The following is a 20,000-nucleotide window of genomic DNA, read 5'->3' on the forward strand; positions in this document are numbered from 1 at the left end:
AAAGGGAGCTGGGGATTGGCACGATACACATACACATCGTTACCGGGGTCTAAGCGATGTCAGGCAGGGCAGCCGACCGAGGCTACGGCCTACCCCAACGCCAAATCAAAGTCCTTCGTAAAGAAGGCATTGCACTTACCCCATATAGAAAATGGGAAAAAAGCACGTTAAAACGAAGAAGTATTAATATATATATATATATATATATATATATATATATATATATATATATATATATATATATATATATATATATATATATATATATATAATTACTAAAAGGACCTCATTCAAACTGGATGGTATTTAATGGAGTTTTTATTCAAAAGTTACAAGCTTTCTTGGACAAACAGTCCACATTATCAAGTATCCGTAAATGAGCAAACGCATAGTCCGGCTGTATTTATATCTGTGTGCTGGGTACTTTTAATCCTATAATCGCCTAGCTCTTCCTGTGTGACCTCCACCCTCTCTTGACCTTGGTCTTTCTCTGATCCCTGGTTCCAGATGTCCGTTTTCCGTGCGTTCTCTTGCGTTTTTCTTCGTTTCCTTGCTACTGTGGAGTATATGATTTTTCTAGATATGCTGTCTTCAAAGCCGTTTCGGTGTTCCCTGCCATCGTGTTGTTGGCGCAAGTTATGAAGGCGTTCTCTACAACCAGTCTAGATGTTTTGTTGGTGTTCCTGTACAGAAAACTCATATTTTCCCAGTCTATTCTGTGACATTTTCCCAACAGTGTTTGGCAACTGCCGACGTCTGATTATAATGCCTTATGTTCTGCAGATGTTGTTTGCTTCGCTCTTTACATGATTTGCCAGTTTCGCCATAGTACCCTTCTTCACAGTCTAGACACGCTGCCATATAAACCCCCTCTAATCTCTTCCCCTCTACCGACTTTTTGTTTCTAACTATTTTATTCCTAATGGTGTTTTTGTAGCTGCCTATCAATTTGAAATTATTTAGCTTCCTGTTGATGGGTGCAATAGAGTTGTTGTCCGGAACTGTAATTATTTTCTTTCCTACCAAATGTTCCTTTTCAATCCTTTCCCTCTCCCCAAAATAGTTTTTCCTTGCTTTGATATGTGCCCACTCCACCAATACTTAGGGTAGCCTAATCTCCTAAAACTCTCCCTCAGGTAATCCAACTCTTCGTCTAAAAATTCATTTTTATCCTATAAGCCCTGATGGCCAACCCTGTCATTAATCCTATTTTTATTTCTTTCCTATGACTGGAGAACCTATATATGTATGAATTGGTGTGTGTCTTCTTCCTATATACCTTGAATTTTAAATTCTCCCTACCCTCTTGACCAGGACATCCAAGAAAGGAATTTCTCCTTCCTTCTCTTCTTCTAATGTGAACTTGATGTGTTCATTTAGTTTATTTATGTTTTCTAAAAACTTGTGTAGATCTTCCTTTCTCCCTTTGTAAATGATCAAGATGTCATCAACGTATCTTACCCATTTTACGATATTTAAGTTCCCTTTATTTACTTTGCCCACCTCTTCCTTTTCAAACCATTCCATAAAGATATTGGCTAGAATTGGTGAAAGACTTGAACCATGGCCACGCCATTTTTTTGTATATAATGGTTTTCGCCCCACTTGAAAACATTAGCGCTGAGGGCCGCTGTTAGCATTTTTATTAAAACGTCATGATCTATGTCGTATGTATAGACCCCCTCCTCCATATTCTTTTTATTATTTCCATCGTCGTCTTTACTGGTACGTTAGTGAACAGGAAGTTACATCCAAACTTGCAAATTTGCAGTCTTTTACGTTAATTTTGGATAATTCGTCTATCAGGTTCATGTTATGTTTTAAATGCCCTTCGGATACTAAGCCTACCCATTTTCCCATTATGTTGGAAAGAAATTTCTCCAGCCTCCTCTGCAAGATCTCGTCGATGCCACGATCGGTCTTAGCGGGCACCCTTCCTTGTGGATCTTAGGGCTACCATAAATATATGGGATCTCTGGACTTTCCATTGATTTTACTCTATGTTCTAATTCTTTTCTTTTGGTTTTGTCGTGGATTTTTGTCAACGCTTCCCTTACTTCTTTGTTAAAATTGCACTGTACCCCCCTAATGTCCGGTTTTTTGTTGTAAACCTCATATGTGTTTTCATCGTTTAGAGGGGGGGTTTATATGGCAGCGTGTCTAGACTGTGAAGAAGGGTACTATGGCGAAACTGGCAAATCATGTAAAGAGCGAAGCAAACAACATCTGCAGAACATAAGGCATTATAATCAGACGTCGGCAGTTGCCAAACACTGTTGGGAAAATGATCACAGAATAGACTGGGAAAATATGAGTTTTCTGTACAGGAACACCAACAAAACATCTAGACTGGTTGTAGAGAATACCTTCATAACTTGCGCCAACAACACGATGGCAGGGAACACCGGAAACGGCTTTGAAGACAGCATATCTAGAAAAATCATATACTCCACAGTAGCAAGGAAACGAAGAAAAACGCAAGAGAACGCACGGAAAACGGACATCTGGAACCAGGGATCAGAGAAAGACCAAGGTCAAGAGAGGGTGGAGGTCACACAGGAATAGCTTTAGGCGATTATAGGATTAAAAAAAACCCAGCACACAGATATAAATACAGCCGGACTATGCGTTTGCTCATTGTACGGATACTTGATAATGTGGACTGTTTGTCCAAGAAAGCTTGTAACTTTTTGAATAAAAACTCCATTAAATACCATCCAGTTTGAATGAAACGTCCTTTTACTAATTCTACTAATGCACAGAACAATTGTGTATGTGATAAATATATATATTATATATATATATATATATATATATATATATATATATATATATATATATATATATATATATATGTGTGTGTGTGTGTGTGGGTGTGTGTGTGTGTGTGTATGCACGTGAACGAAATGACAACTGCAATTAACGTTATCATAGATATATATATATATATATATATATATGATATATAATATTATATAATATATATATATATATATATATATATATATATATATATATATATATATATATATATATATATATATATATATATATATATATATATATATATATATATATATATATATATATATATATATATATATATATATATATATATATATATATATATATATATATATATATATATATATATATATATATATATATATATATATATATATATAATTATATATATACACACATATATATATATATTTGTTACGTGTAGGGTCTTGGCTGATCATTTATTGTTCAATTTACGTAATTTTCACGGCCCTGCAAACCAAGAATACATGTAACCTGTCACTTGAAGCCAAGAGTTAACCTCAAAGACAGTCGTTAATTAGCCAAAGGTCGCCAGTTAAGGGTAATAACCTAACAAAGAATATTCAAGGAATAAAGACTTTATAATAAACGTCCACCAACTGCGGACGATGAAGAATCTCTACTCGTTAAGATGATTTTAGATTTCAAACGCAACGGTTCCTCCAAACATTTGAACGCTAGGCATAAGAAAGCATTGAGACTTAAACTGATTGCTTGCCCTGAATCCTAGGTAATTTACTGGAATAACGGGGTTGAAGCTAACAATATAATAATTTGGCTTAATCTAGACTTCGTGAACACATAGACCGTAAGTGGTGGCTGAAGGAGGCAACAAAGGAAATTTGAAATACAAAAAAAGTTACTAGTCAATCGTCGAAGCTTCAACAAGAATCGGACTTACCGTGAACGTCGAGTCGTTTGCGCATGCGATGGACCTCCGGAGTCAGGATTCTGGCAGTCTTCCCAATTCACTAATTAATATAGACATAGGAGTAAAAGTGGTAAAGAACAAAGAAGACTGTTCTGGCACGCACGTTGCGCACTCCCTTGTTCGTGGACAGTCTCTCTCTCTCTGCGACCTCGCTCGCTCGCGTGACTGCCAGGTGAGGCGGTCTCTTGACATACCGCCCCAGGCAATCCGACCTTGACAAAGGCATCGCCGAATGCATAGAATAGAGAGGAAGATAGGTTAAGGCCACCATTACTAGGGGTCATTGAGTGTAAACCCTCTCTGAGGCTTAGGTCCCTAATGCCATAGCATATTTTGTTTTTTTGAACTGCCCAGCCTATGCAGGGACGCCATCTGTCTCATATTCCTACACCTAAATACACCGAGGGCGAACAACAGTAATATTTATAAAAGCTCCCCCCCTTAAGAGGGCCTTCACTCCCTTTTCGGGCGTGAAGGTCTATACTAAGCAAGCTGTTCGCCTCTCGTAGGTTACTCTCCTTCCCCTGAGCAGATTAGTCCTGGTTAGCCTACCTAGCTACAGAACTACCTAACCCTAGATAGGATACGAGCTATAATTACTACTTTACCTAATTCTAATAGTACTAGAAGGTGCTTACGGTTATTATAGGCTATTTCCTACAATCATGATGTGTTTTAGACCTAGCCTAGTGGTACATTCTATGATATTCCCTAGCCTAACCTGTCCTAACCCGACCGTAGCACCAACATAAGAGTTAATGATCTAACTAAATTACAACGTGGTTTATGTTTAATACAATTAATAATTACTAGTTCATTCATGAGGGTTGCCTCATATGATAAATGGGTGCCTCACTGAGGTCTTAGGCCATGCGTGTCATGAGCATCGTGGCTCGTTTCACAATAGTTAAGATTATTGAAATTAGTTATGCTACTTACGTGATTACTGTGGCTCGGTGGGAAGTGGAAGGAACAAGGTTACTAAATTGATGTACTGTTCTTAAGGCGGTCTAGGCTAGGTACAATAAAAAGAGAAGAGATCACACTGGTTACCTCCTCTGGGCAAGGGGCCAGGATCACTCTAAGATGGTAGGGCACTGTGCCGGGAGGGCACTAGTGCCTGGATGAGCTTATAGCTCGGCAACTACTGGGCTCTCTTCCGCCCCTTCTTCTTCTTCTTCAGGTTCCTCCAAGGCCTATCAGTAGCAGGCCTAGGAGGTGATGAGGGCACCGACTCCAGGGACAGGCCAGAAGGGCTAGCGGGCGCGAAGTCAGGGGCAACTTCAAAAGCTGCAGGAGGGCTCCCTACTCCGGCTGCTGCGACAACCGGAGCGAGAGTGATCTCGACTTCTGCGTCCGAGGAGGCCAGTTCCTGGTCTCCCAAAGATGGGGTAGGCTACCATTTCGATCCTCCAGGGGTTAATCCCCTGGAATCAAATTTGGCAAAGAAGAAGGTTCGGGTGCTGGAGGCTCTCCCGTCGCGATGATCGACTGCATGGGGAATCCTAAATCTCCCGGAGGAGGATTCGCCTCACGATTTAGACCCGGCCTAGGGGCCTTCTCAATTGGTAGCTCAACGTCCGTGGCGGACGGAGTCTGGCACTGCTCAGTGCTCGCAAGTGGCACTGGCAGCAGTTGAGGGTCAGGCATGCCTGACAAGGGGTCCGGAGATGCAATACCTCACGGACGACTTGGGTTTGGCTGCGGCAGAGATTCCTGCCCCAGCAGGAGATCGTAGCCTCTCCGAGAGTTTTGTTCGGGGGCGTCCGCTGGGCGTTGCTTGTTTGGGCAGCCCTCCCAATTTGTGGAGTGGTCTGTCCGCTTGCACGTCCTGCAGTGGTACTGCTCCTCCTGAATCTCTCTTCGCGGAATGGGAGGACCTCTTGGTGGGCCAGCCCTTCGCGATTGGAGAGGGCTAGGCCTGAAATAATTTGGGTTGTGCCCCTTCCGCGGACCACTTCAGTGGTCGGAAGGTGGGGGTTTGACCTTATCGAGAGTTTTAGATGGGGCCTCCGTGGAGGAGGTAACGCGGCTGCGAAGTGGCGTTGGTAACGGGCTTCCGCAGAGAAGATCCCGACCCAACAAGAAGACCACTCTGGGCCGAATTCCACCTACCACGCCAAGGCGGTGGGGTATCGTGCCCCAAGGTGTCGTAACCTGGAGTTGGACCGTGGGAACGGTAATGGTGTGGCCCTCTATCCACTTCATTTCCCACCGAGTTGCTTCGTCAACCATAGCACCGGCTGGCACTTGGTCCCTAGTGATCAGGCTAATGTCTGCCGCAGTGTCTACTGTGACCGGGAGGGTCACTGGCAGGCTAGTGCTCTGAAGAGGGGCCACCGAGATGAACTGGGTTTCCAGTCTCTCGGGGTAAAGGATCCGGTGCGGACCAGCAGCAGAAAATGAAGTGCTGATTAGGTTGACAAATTTGGTGGTGGGGACATGATGTGGACAGGCCGGAGATCCAGCATTGTAGTGGCTAGCAGCCCCACAGGATTTGCACGGGCCTCTTGGATGGGCTCGGTGGCCTGCAGTAACTGTTGGAGGAGAGGGCTGAGCGGATGAATCGGGAGCGGAGTTCTGGCTGGTAGGGTTAGGCTGCTTATTAGTGTCGAGTTTGTATCGGCACTCAGCTTCAGCGTGGCCCCCTTTCTTGCAATAGGTGCACATGGTCTTGCTCGGCAGTCCATTCTTTGGGCGAGTGGAGTTCGAGAGGTAGGCCTGGGGAACGATTCGCTTCTGCGAGGTGCTATGCGACTGATTGAACATTTCCCACGAATCAGCCATGCGACAAGCTTCCATAAGTGTGGAGGGCTGTTTATCGTTAAGATATACAGCAAGGGGCCCAGGCACACATTGGAAAAGGTCTTCTAGCATGGTCCGATTGAAAAGATCCTCAAACGTCGTGCAGGCCAAGGAGTCGAACCAGCGCGTACCGGACTGGGTTTTGTGACAGGCCCATTCCGTCCAAGACCAGCCGACTTCCTTGGCAAGACTTCGGAACCGTTGTCTCCATTTTTCTGGGGTTATTTCGTAGGCCTTTGTAATAACTCTACGAACTTCCGCTATGTTGCCTCTCTGGCTCTTCTCCAGTGAGCGAAGCGCTGCCTTGGCTTTTCCCTCCATATGCTTGGCTAGTATTAAGGCTCTCTCCGTCTCCGTGGTGCTGTAGTTATCGAAAAGAGCCTCGATCTCCTCCAGCCATGCTTCTGGCTCGTCCTCAGTCCACTTGGGGACTAGGGAATTGATGCTCGAAATTGGAGCGTTTGATGCAGCAGGTGTAGGACTGGAGGCTTGCTGTCTAGCCATAGCTTCGGCATTCTCCATTTTTGCTCTTTCCAGCTCGAGCTCTTTCTCTTTGAAGGCTAATTCATGCTGTCTTCTTCTTTCTTCTCTTTCCTCTTCTAGTTGCCTTTGCTCGGCTTCATACGCCCTCCGTTCAAGTCTTTCTTCCTTCTCCCGCTTGGCCAAGTCGTCCACTTGCTCCTTGACCCAGGTAGTAAGTTCCGAGCCGGTGAGACCTGCCGCCGTCCCCAGCCCCAGGAAGCTTTTATAATGCTCTGCTGCCATGGTTCTGGTGGGGAAGAGCGTCTAACCGGGTCGACGGGCGTACTTGGGCAGCGAGGAAGTGTCTCTTCAGTGACGTGGCACCCTTTCAAAAGGTGGCACTGTAGTTGGGTGTGCCGTGTACAGGTCACACTGGTGGCACTCAGTATCCCTAGGCACTGGTGCAGGTTAGGTTCCAGAAGAACTTTCTCTTCTGTGTTCCCTTTTGTTTTCGTTTTATTTATTTCCTATATGCTTGCTTGGTGGCACTTATGGTGCCAATATGTGTTCCTAGGGACCCTCTACTGGAGTCCAACTAGGCTATATGGGAGGAAAGGCACTCTACACCCCCTGCAGAGTGTAACAATTGAATGAGAGAGAAAGGGAAGGTAAAAGAGAGAGAGAGAGAGAGAAGTAAGCTATTCAAGTGATGACAGTGCAGCAAATTATTGGCACTGTGGAATAAAGTGAATCTGGGTTTTTTCTTTAAAGATCCTCGTGAGTGGCTGGTCCCAGTACCCAGTGCTAACCCCTTCTTCTTTCAGAGGGTGAAAACTACTGTTTGCTTCGGTATGGATAGCGGGCCTCACTCGTGACCGACAGTTTATCACTGTATTGTAATTACTCTTAACTTGTCTTCATCTATTGTGGGACAGAGGTGTTTCTTTTATTTGGTTTACTGTATTTTAATTAATTGTCCTAGCGTCGGCCATTCTTTCTTTGAAGAGGGTCACGTACACTTAGGTTATGAATGCTTACTTGAATGAAGAGCGAGAGAGAGAGAGAGAGAGAGAGAGATTCAATCAGCTAATTTCTTGCTGGTTGAGAACATGTAAAGCAAAGATTTTATAAATGCACAATGGCATGGATCTTAATAAAATGATACGTCGTCTTGGCTTCCTTAGGGATTGCTTTATTATCGTAATTTTCCTGGGAGCCAATGTGACGTCACAAGACTTTGAGCGTACAATTTTAAATTCTTTTTATATGATTTTTACAGCATGTATTTGTATAGGAACTTGTTATTGTATTAATCCTAACTAAGGCCTATCTTTCCCTGCCTAAATTATCTTTTGGTTTTATCTGTCGAAGTCTGTCTAGCTAAGATATTGCGAGGTGGGTCTACTACGCCAAAAAAAAAAAAGTTCCCAAGAAGTGGCTGGAAGGCAGAATCTGGTCACAACAGCGGATGACAATAACACGGGTCTTAAAATGGCGGCCAAATCCCGTTAGGCCTAAATTCAAAACCTTGGGCGACGCGGGAACCCCAAATGGCGGGTCCTCTCACAAACAGTTCAAAACAATTCTGAATACCCGCTCAGCGGAAGAATCGAGATGGCGGGTATTTTCTTTTTGGCACAAAATTCAAAACAACAAACGAAACAAATGCAGGTATCCAGATTTTACTTTAAATATACCAATCATGCATAGCATTTTACGTTAAGGATGGAAAACGAAATTACCAAACAACTTTGTGTCTTTTGTTATCGTACTTCTCACCCGGACATTAAACAAAAGAATGAAAAAGAAATGCTGGCCTACCTGCGTAAATTTACGTTGCTGAACGGTACATTTTATTGTAAAATTACTATTTCAGTTCGTTTGCTATTTCACTGACATGGTTTTAACTGATTCCCGCTATATGCAAACAATAACGATCGGATACGTTACCGACGCAATTACTAAATTACTTTGTGTACAGGAAATGGGCTCCGCTTTTTTGGCCTCAGGATTCGTTATTGAATGACTTAACTCACGGTCCGAACACAGTAAAATGCCTTTCTTAAACGTTACAAATTATGACTCGCTCTGCTTCCGACGCACCCTTTCCTACCTACGCTAATTCTCACTATACTTCTTATTATAACTATTCTCTTTATTGCTTGTTATTATGCCTGGTTCCTTGTTTGGAAGAGTAAAATGGGACTCAATATCTGACTTTTATCTTTGGAATTAATGTAATTTAATTTCCTTTTCTCCAGATTCTTTCTCTAAAATTTACTTTAGATTCTACGCAAGGTCGCCAATGTTACGTGTAGGGTCTTGGCTGATCATTATTATTCAATTTACGTAATTTTCACAGCCCTGCAAACCAAGAATACACGTAACCTGTCACTTGAAGCCAAGAGTTAACCTCGAAGACAGTCGTTAATTAGCCAAAGGTCGCCAGTTAAGGGTAATTAACCTTAACAAAGAATATTCAAGGAATAAAGACTTTATAATAAACGTCCACCAACTGCAGATGCATACAAGAATCTCTACTCGTTAAGATGATTTTAGATTTCAAACGCAACGGTTCCTCCAAACATTTGAATGCTAGCCATAAGAAAGCATCGAGACTTAAACTGATTGCGTTCCCTAAATCCTAGGTAATTTACTGGAATAACGGGGTTGAAGCTAACAATACAATAATTTGGCTTAATCTAGACTTCGTGAACATATAGACCGTAAGTGGTGGCTGAAGGAGGAAACAAAGGAAATTTGAAATACAGAAAAAAGTTACTAGTCAATCGACGAAGCTTCAACAAGAATCGGACTTACCGTGAACGTCGAGTCGTTTGCGCATACAATGGACCTCCGGAGTCAGGATTCTGGCAGTCTTCCCAATTCACTAATTAATATAGACATAGGAGTAAAAGTGGTAAAGAACAAAGAAGACCGTTCTGGCACGCACGTTGTGCACTCCCTTGTTCGTGGACAGTCTCTCTCTCTCTGCGACCTCGCTCGCTCGCGTGACCGCCAGGTGAGGCGGTCTCTTGACATACCGCCCCAGGCAATCCGACCTTGACAAAGGCATCGCCGAATGCATAGAACAGAGAGGAAGATAGGTTAAGGCCACCATTACTAGGGGTCATTGAGTGTAAACCCTCTCTGAGGCTTAGGTCCCTAATGCCATAGCATATTTTGTTTTTTTGAACTGCCCAGCCTATGCAGGGACGCCATCTGTCTCATATTCCTACACCTAAATACATCGAGGGCGAACAGCAGTAATATTTATAAAAATATATATATATATATATATATATATATATATATATATATATATATATATATATATATATATATATATATATATATATTAAAAATGTATTTTCGAGGAAAATGCATGGAAAAAATTAACAAAAAAATAACGTATAAGAGCTATGTGATATCTGAAGAACAGATAATCAAGAGTAAGTATACATTTTATTGAACCTTCCCAATAAGGATTAGAGAAGGCATTTTAGAGAAAATATTAAAAGCCTAGAATGGGAGGAGGTGACAAAATTTGAAGACAGCTGTGACTAGTCTCTCTCTCTCTCTCTCTCTCTCTCTCTCTCTCTCTCTCTCTCTCTACCTACCTATTTTCATTATTATTCTGTTTACGGCCAATCTGAGTTTCTAAGAACGTTAACCATGGTGCATACTTTTGTGTCGATCACCACAAAACATTTTTTGTTTGAGGGACCTGTCCATCCAGATCCTTAAACAATCTGGCCATCGCTGAGCGTGCTTCTACACGGCCAGTTTATAGCAAATAAGGCTTAAAAATATATAGTTTAAGATTTACAGTGCAGCGAAGTTTAGAGGGGTCGTTTGGTGTCCTAGTAGCATTGAGTGTAATTGTTTTCCCTTAGATTCTAGATGTTATTGCCCATGTGACTTCTTGTTAAGTTGTTCTGTGTTGGAGAGAAGGGAGAATTGAACAAGACCCTACCATTTATTATTATTGTTATTATTATTAATAATAATAATAATATTATTATTATTATTATTATTATTATTATTTTTATTATTATTATTAATAATATTATTATTATTATTATTATTATTATTTTTTTTTTTTTTTTATTCTACCACAGTCATCCTTAGTCGAGTGGTGGGTTTCTATGGTGTGCAGTTCCTGGTTGCATCCTGCCTCCTTAGAGTCCATCACTTTTCTCACTAAGTGCGCTGTTTCTAACAGCACGTTCTTCTGCATGAGTCCTGGAGCTACTTCGGCTTCTAGTTTTTCCAGGGTCCTTTTCGGTGTCTTGGGTTCGTGCCTAGTATTCCTTGATTATGGGTACAATTTCCACTGGCATATCCCATATCCTTCTTATTTCTATTTTCAGGTCTTGATACTTATCAATTTTTTCTATTTCTTTCTAATCTACTCTGGTGTCCCATGGTGTTGCCACATCAATGAGTGATACTTTCTTCTTGATTTTGTCAGTCAACGTCATGTCTGGACTATTGGCACGCATCACCCTATCTGTTCTGATACCATAGTCCAAGAGGATCTTTGCCTGATCGTTTTCTATCTCTATCCCAGGTTGATGTTCGTACCACTTATTACTGCAGGCTAGCTAGTGCTTCTTGCACAGGCTGTAGTGGAGGGCTTTTGCTACAGAATCATGCCTCTTTTTGTACTGGTTCTGTGCAAGCACTGGGCATTCGCTTGCTATGTGGTTTATGGTCTCGTCTTTCATATTGCACTTCCTGCATAAGGGTGAGATGTTATTTCCATCTATTGTTCTTTGGACGTATCTGGTTCTTATGGCCTGATCTTGTGCCGCTGTTAGCATTCCTTCTGTTTCCTTCCTGAGTTCTCCCCTCTGTAGCCATTGCCACGTTTCATTGCGGGCCAGTTCTTTAGCCTTTCTCAAGTACTGTCAGTGCAATGGTTTGTTGTGCCATTCCTCTGTTCTGATTTTCATTCTCCTGTCTCTGTATATTTCTGGGTCTTCGTCTGCTTTTATCAGTCCTTCTTCCCATGCACTCCTTAGATACTCGTCTTTACTAGTTTTCAGATATTGCCTCAGTGCTCTACTCTCGATGTTGACGCAGCCCTCTATCCTTAGTAGACCTCTTCCTCCTTCCATTTGTGTTATGCATAGCCTGTCTGTATTTGCTCTTGGGCGTAGTGCTTTGTGTATTGTTATGTGTTTCCTAGTTTTCTGGTCTATGTTGCGGAGTCCAGCCTTCGTCCACTCCACTACTCCTGCATTGTATCTGATTACTGGTACTGCCCATGTGTTTATGGCTTTTGTCTTGTTTCTGGCACTGAGTTTTGACTTGAGTATTGTCTTAATTCTCTGCTTATATTCTTTCCTGATCGTGTCTTTCATCTCTTGGATAGACCCACCAGTGTCAAGATTCTACCTCAAACCGTTGCCGTGATCTTATTCGGTTGAAGCCAAATGAAACGTTGGCCATATCGTTGATTTGACTAATACCTAAATTTATCTATATTGTGTATGTAAGATATATAACTCTATAGATCATGTCCTTCTTACTTGACTTACTTTGTGAATACATAATTATCAACGAAATTCCCGTATATTTACTTCTCCCATCGGAAGATGAATCACATCGGCACGTTACTTGCCAGATGTAGTGCCAGAGAAAAAGCAGTAATCATAAATATAGAGAAGACTCTCTACAAGATTAATGCAGCTGATGCAGCAATCACCTTCAACAGTACATATTATTATTATTATTATTATTATTATTATTATTATTATTATTATTATTATTATTATTATTATTATTATTATTATTATTAACCCTATTCTTATGGAACAAGCCCACAGAGGCCACTGACTTAAAATTCAAGCTTCCCAAGAATATGGCGTCCATTCGAAAGAAGTAATAGAAGGTAAAGAGAAATGCAGAAAGAGGAAACCGGTTATTAGAAAAACAAATAAGTTAACAAACAAACAAATAAATAAATAAAAAATGTAAGTAAATTATCAAAACACAAGGAGAGTTGTATTAGTGTAGTAATGCATTGCATCTTCGCTTAAACTTCTGAAGTTCCAATTGTGCGACATCCTCAGGGAGACTGTTCCTCAGTCCAATGGTGTGAGGAATAAAGGATCTCTGGAATCGTGAAGTTCGACAGCGAGGCACATTTACTGCATATTGGTGCTGCTGTTCAGCGAATCCGGTCGCTCATGGCAGGAAAAGCGGATCAGGGATTAATTGTGAATGTAAAAGATCTATGTTAAAATACAACTTACGAAAAATTGGCAAACAAGACACCATCCGCCGATGGTGCAAGTCATAACTGCTAATATTAGGAAACAGAAACCTGCTACCATGAACCACTCCATCTACAAGAGATAAATCTCTGACAGAAGCAGACATCCACACTAGAGAATAGCATTCTAGTAAAGAAAGGAAAAATTACTTAAAACAGGTTGCACTGATGTTATCACTGTTATAAATATGTGAGGTCTTATGAACAATACCTACCTTTCGTGCGGCATTTGCTGAAACTTTCATGAGATGTTTCTCGAAAGTAGAATGTGAGTCAAAAGTTACACCTAGAATAGGTAAAGCTTCAGACTCATTCAGTAGAGTCCCATTCACCTGAATGGGAGGATGGAGTGGAAAATCTGTATGGGATCTGCTAATCAACAGTGTTGTCGTTTTATAAAGTTCAGCCTCAGACCCCACTGACTATGCATTTCACTGATCTGGTCCATGTCCCGACTGAGGCTGAGGGCAGCTTCATTTCTCTTAATTGGAGGCTTTACTGCGGCCACAAATGTTGCATCTTCGGCATAGTGTACAGTCTTATTTTCCAGGCCAACAAAAAACTCACTTGTATACACTAAAAATGACAGTTGACCAAGAACACTAACCTCTGGAACTCCAGACATAATAGGTTTTGGTTCTCTAAAGCTCCCATCAACAGAAACTCGCTGTTGTACCTGAAATGAAATCTTGAAGTAATTTTAAAACATATCCACCTACTCCACGATTCTGAAGTTTATAAATAAGTGCCTTATGATTTTCTAAATCGAAATCATCACTAAATTCTATCTAAATTGCTCTGCACTTAAACCTTTATCAAGTTTCTCTTGCAATCCTTTAAATTTCATTTGCTTATATAGAAGCTTAAAATAAGTTTTTCTGCGACTTTGGAAAGCACAGGGAGAATAGAAATTGGCCTGTAGTTACTGGAATCTGCAGATATGCAATTCTTTGGGACAGGCACTGTATTTCTAAGGTCTCACCCATCCGCAAAGATTCTGTGTCGACATAAAAATCTATAGAATCTACTAATCTTGGGAGACAACACACTAGAAAATTTTTAATTAAAAAACAAAGGAAGAAATCATTAGGATCTTCTCCACTCTAGATATCAAGACTATCAAAAATTTCTTAACATCCCTAGAGCAAAATGCAAATTTTGTAAGAACAGGTTCAGGATGGCAAGTATTAGGGAGAGGCCCATCCTCAGCTGATTGCTTAGTTTCAAAAGCTCGATGGGGCAGTTCAGCCTTTTCCCTGGGGCCAGTAACCAGTCTACCATCATCTGTTAGTAGTGGTGGAATGGGAGATGAGCTTGACCTTAAGATAGATGATGGAAATTTGGTCTGCCACAGATTAGGCTGAGTAATTCCTTCAAATTTCCCCTTCAAGGAATTATTGAAATTTCTCTCTGCTGTATGGTAAGATCTATTTGCAGGGTGTTGAGACTCAAACAAAAGTGGTGTCATTTTCATTTGAACGATTTCATCTCCATGTGTTCGTCATGGTAATAGATAAATAGATGAAAAATATGAATAAATATGATACAAAGAGAACTGCTTTAGGGTAGTAATGTATTGCATCTTTGCTTAAACTGCTGGAGTTCTATTTGCTAAAGATAAAGATAATGGGACTTGCAGCAATTTCTCTAAAGATGATGAATATGAACCCTTAATACTCATGTGGGGTGAAATTGACGCAGAAACATTTAATTCTTTGTTTTGGAAATAACTAAAAACAAAGGAAGCACACACATTTACATTTATAAACCATCCAATTAAGCTGAGGTTTTTCAGTTCCTCACATGGCATTTCCAGTTATGCAACCTCTACCGGCGTATAAAGGGTTAGTTTCTTAGAAGATCTTACTATAGATAACCAAAACAATACTTCACTTTCCAACAAAGCAAAATCTTAAAGAAATTGTCTGTTTATCAGGGAGGAGGACTAAAGAGCCGATCATGAACCATGAAGAAGTCGGTTTTCAGCTTCATCAAGTTCTGGAAAAGGAAGAGTTGTTGGCCCTTGCTGCTAGAATAAAGGACAACTATCCCTTTTGCCTACAGGTATGAGGTGGATCCCTTTCTGATGTTTTGACATTCTCTTCTAAAGAATTAAGGCTCTCAGTCGACTGAATATTGGTCTGTCACTTATTTCCTTAACTTTTTTTTTGTCTGGTTGGAGTCACGTATGTCCACGAGTTCGCAAGTCCGGTCGATTTCCTGATTATATCTATGAATAAATAGCATAGCAAATGTCATACATTTTCTTTGATAGTACGAATAAACATTACAGCTAGGTAACTTGCCACATGGAGTGCCATGTTATCAATATTAGTAAGAACAAATATTGCTGTAAAAAAACTTTAAACTTACAGTATTCACCGGCAGATGTACAACACTTTGCTACTGACCGCCAGGGGACTAAATGCTTGCCTCCAGTACGAGATCTACGTCCCGAGGAATGACCTTGACTCACACATCATCATTTCGAGGTCACTGATTGAAGTAAGAAGAAATATCTGTTTTTGTAATAGATTACCACTGAAGACTGTGCCGCTAGTGAAGAAAGTGCACGAAAGAAGTATGTGGGACTGCTGCACTTACAAGTAAAACTTTGCTGTAATGTTCAGGGGAGCTCTTGAAAACTATCTATAAGTGATGAAGCTGTTACTTTCTTTCATCTCTCTGGTCTTCCAAGACAAGCGATTATATGGTTACGTGTCACGTGAGGGCTTACAGTGGAGTATATGAAAAGTGATTTCTATGCACCGAAACGTTTTTTATACTCACAAATATTAAGCTACAAATGTTGTTTAATATCAAATCCACATAACCTCAGAACAAATGCAGAGAAGGGAATTGATAAGTGGTAAGTCCACTTGGTGACGTATTGCTTATCACTTATAAATTCCCCTTCGGTGCTTATTCCGAAGTTGAGTGAATTTGATATTAAGTGACATTTGTTTACTACATGTTTATGAAACTTTGTATCAAGCCTGAAATTTGATTAGAAATGGAAGAGGACATTTTTCTTACGTATACAAACTGGGAAGAAGATTAAGGCCAAAGTGTAGACAACTGAAACTGCCTTTAGTCCACCTGTTATTTTAGGTTCTAATTCAGTTTGAGAGAGGAAATTCTCTTTTACATCAGCATTGCTCAAAATGCAATACAAGATTTGGTGAATATTACCAATAAACTATATAAATTGCAAGTTCTTATGTCACTTGTCTCTATTAATTTAAGTTTTTTTTTTTCAGTGGGAGCTTATGAGCTTATACTGCAGAGAGGAAGAAATTCCTCTGCTCATCAAAGTAATGAAGGGCAGTCATTTCTTGGACATAGTTAAAGAACTACCAGTCAATTTCTTGTTCATATCAAACTACCAAGTAGATGCAGTACTTGAGGCATTTCAGGAAATCTTTGAGAGGCGCCTCCAGATAAAACAGAGTTCATGTTACGTCTATGAAACTCGACAAGAAAGTCCTCTGAGGTAGGTCCTTCACGGATGACTCTCCCTTTTAATCTTTGCTATTTTAAAGTAGTTTAAGAAGACAACGGAATCACATTTCTAGATTGAACAATTTCGTTAACAGTGAGCAGTGCACAGTTATAATTAAAGTTAGAGAAATTGGGCAGATAATGTTAAATTGCAATTGTAGAATGAATCAAATATTAAAAAGCATAAGTTAGAGCAACTGGGAGGCGGGGGAAGGGATGTTGTAAGGAACTTTTAATGCCATATTTAGTTCACCAGTTTATGTACACTGTAAGCTTACCACCCACGGTTCCTAACAAGAGGTATTTTTTGTGCTCACTATTACTCACTTAACAGTAACGACAAACGAGGGAATTTTCGGGAGACAGGAAAAGCTTTAAAATATGCATATGAAGTCTTCAGCGCCACAGCTGACACTTACAAAGAAAAGTGGGAATACACAATCGAAGAAGCTACGGAAAGACAAATGTAAACTGGGATCTTGAAAGTTGTGGTGACGTTTTCATCTGATGAGAAGTGAGAGGGAACAGTAAGTGAGATAAGTAGATGAAGAGAAGTAAAACCAGATGAAGACCAGTAGAAAGGAAGAGAATAAGAGATCAAGGACATAAGAGAAGGACCCTGATTTAAATTCTGACAGATTTTTTGCAAGGAAGTAGAATGTGAAGAGCATACTTTCACATCCAACCCAGAAAAAATAGAATCAAAGTAAGTTTTATGATGTTCCCCATAGACGGAGTTTGCAATGCTCCCTCAGCCCATTGGCTACACCCAATTTTTAGGCTTTTACCTTACCTCCCTTTCTGCTTCCTTTCATCAGGGTTACTGTCCAACATCTCTGCCTTTACTTTATGGACAGCTGTGGCGTTGTCTACCTTTAGACAGGTGTATTTCTTCTCATTTATTTTCTGGATTTCTTTATCTTTCTGTCCAAACACTCCAACCTCTTCTTTTCATTGTCTTAGGTTTAGCTTGGCTGCCTAAATTTTATGAATGAATCAAGTTTTATGATGTTCAGAAGTAACTGATTAGGACGTTTTTGTAAAGTAATCATTGTCTCTGTAACAATAAAAGGAGAAGCAGAGCCAAGAGAGAAGAACCCCATAAGATTTATGTACTAACCACTGAAACAGTCATCTCTCATCTTTCCCCATTTTTGTAAACTGTCTGAGTGGTCTTACTTTTTCTGAAACAGGTGTCCAGCAGGTATGAAGCTCCAGAGACTGGGGAGAGCAGGCGTCCAAAAACTGCTGGAATTTAACGAATACTGGAAGGACGCTCCTCTAGACCTTACTTGCAGGTTGGCAGAAAACTTGCCAATGCTGGGAATTTACTTAGACCCAGATGTTGTGGAGGAGAAGGTCATTGATTTCAGTGACATCAGTTTTGCAGAAGAAGAAGCAACACCAATCGCGCAGGTCGGCGTTAGCCCTTACGGAACTGTGGGCTGTTTGTGGGTTGATGTCAAGTACAGGAGGCTTGGGCTGGGAAATCTCCTCGTCGAGGTGATGGGTCGACTGCAAATGTCTGAAGGGTATTTTCCTCATGGCATTGTGGTCTACAATAATGACGCCTCTAATAAAATGTTCAAGACGCTGCCAGGCTGGAAGAAAACCCACTATACAAACAAAATAATCCCTGCTTAATGAGCAATCCTTATACTCACACAAGAATCATGAGTTGTTTTAATTCTAAGCCTGCTGTTGTAATTTGAGGTCTTACCTGATGGTGCTGGGACCTAATATGTCGACTCTATACCATGAACACATTAGTAACACTAAGTACACAGTCAATTTTAAATAAGGGGTGAATTATTAGCCTTCGTCTTTATTATCAGAACTTTTCCTACATCTCTGAAATCTCATAGTAGCTTTTGATACACAGCATTTTGTCTATCTGGATTTCTGTCAGTTTTTCTCCCTGTCTTTTTCAATCTTTCTCTTTCCATTCCTAGACAATTGATTTGTTGAATCCAGCCTGAAATATCTCCTCTCTTATGCTTAGACCAAGGCTCATCATCATCAAACGAAAACATTTCGACTGTCATTTTCCTCTTCTGTTTAAATTCCACTTTTTATCTTTCTCCTTTCATTTTTTATTTTTCATCTTTTCATCTCTCAGTTTTCATCGTTCATCTTTTCATCTTTCATTTTTCATCTGTTACCTTTTTGTTTTTCATTTTTTCATCTTTCACCTTTTAATCTTTCATATGTTTATCTTTCATTTTTATATCTTTCAACTTTTCAACTTTCATCTCATTCTTCATCTTTTCATCCTTCATTTTTCATCGACGCAGTGGTCCATCGGCGGGGAGAGAGAGAGAGAGAGAGAGAGAGAGAGAGAGAGAGAGAGAGAGAGAGAGAGAGAGAGAGAGAGAGAGAGACTTTGTTCCCACTGCAGTTTCACTGATCACAAGCCAATGTTTCAGTTTAATTTAATTTTTCCCACATTTTTTAGCGGCACTTATGTATTCAGTCATGTTAAAATTCAACTTATCTTTTATACATACTATGATAGTTTCTCTCTTTTAAATATAAATAATTTTTTTTCCTTTATACGATGTAAGCAGTGCTTACGTATTCAGTCGTGCAGAAAATGTAACTTTCCTTTGTACATGCCAAGATAATTACTCTCTTTTAAATGCTAATCATTTTTCCCTATACAGTGCAAGCAATGGTTATGTATTTATTCGCCCAGAAAATTTGGCTTTTCATTTATGCTTACTATGATTATTTTTCAATTTTAAATGTGATTGTTGTTAGAATTGTTTTTCCCGCTTCATTTTATGGTATAGTATAAAAATGCCATGTACATAAAGCGAGTATTATCATTATTAAAAATGGTTATGACGATGATAACAATGAAGATACTAATGATGCTCTTATGACGTAAAGCTCTCTGATAAATGTTTATTAAGCTTTACACCCTCATAATCAAGGAAGTGAAAATACTGGTAATTTTATCAGGAATTCTGTATATTCATAGTATGATATTTTGTAAAGGTATTCTTCTTTTGTTTATGTTATGGATACAGTATGGCTTCTATTTTTATATTCCACAATTTATGTGGAATAATTCAAAGGGCATGATGTGAATTCTCGTAACAGGTATTTTTATCAATGAGTCATTTACCTTACTAATCTTTGGCCAAGCATCGTTATCTAGAGCAACCTTGCATCAGCCATATACGAATC

The 20,000-nt window shown here is 40.1% G+C and overlaps 1 protein-coding gene across 2 annotated transcripts in view; it reads left to right on the forward strand.

Annotated features, from left to right (window-relative positions):
* The window catches only part of LOC136854495 (uncharacterized), a 21,724-nt gene that overhangs the window by 1,624 nt on the left and 100 nt on the right, over positions 1-20,000 (forward strand). The window contains exons 2-5 of one of the 2 annotated variants that reach the window (XM_067130814.1): positions 15,244-15,371; positions 15,696-15,812; positions 16,568-16,800; positions 18,002-20,000. The exon at positions 18,002-20,000 is cut by the window's right edge and continues 100 nt beyond it. In XM_067130814.1, coding sequence (XP_066986915.1) covers positions 15,244-15,371; positions 15,696-15,812; positions 16,568-16,800; positions 18,002-18,452 — 929 coding nt within the window. In that variant the 3' untranslated portion in view covers positions 18,453-20,000. Of the gene's footprint in view, positions 1-15,243; positions 15,372-15,682; positions 15,813-16,567; positions 16,801-18,001 lie in introns of both variants that reach the window. The other variant, XM_067130821.1, reaches the window with a different exon arrangement.

The sequence above is a fragment of the Macrobrachium rosenbergii genome, chromosome 3 (assembly GCF_040412425.1).
Source record: "Macrobrachium rosenbergii isolate ZJJX-2024 chromosome 3, ASM4041242v1, whole genome shotgun sequence".
NCBI classification, from domain to species: Eukaryota; Metazoa; Arthropoda; class Malacostraca; order Decapoda; family Palaemonidae; genus Macrobrachium; species Macrobrachium rosenbergii.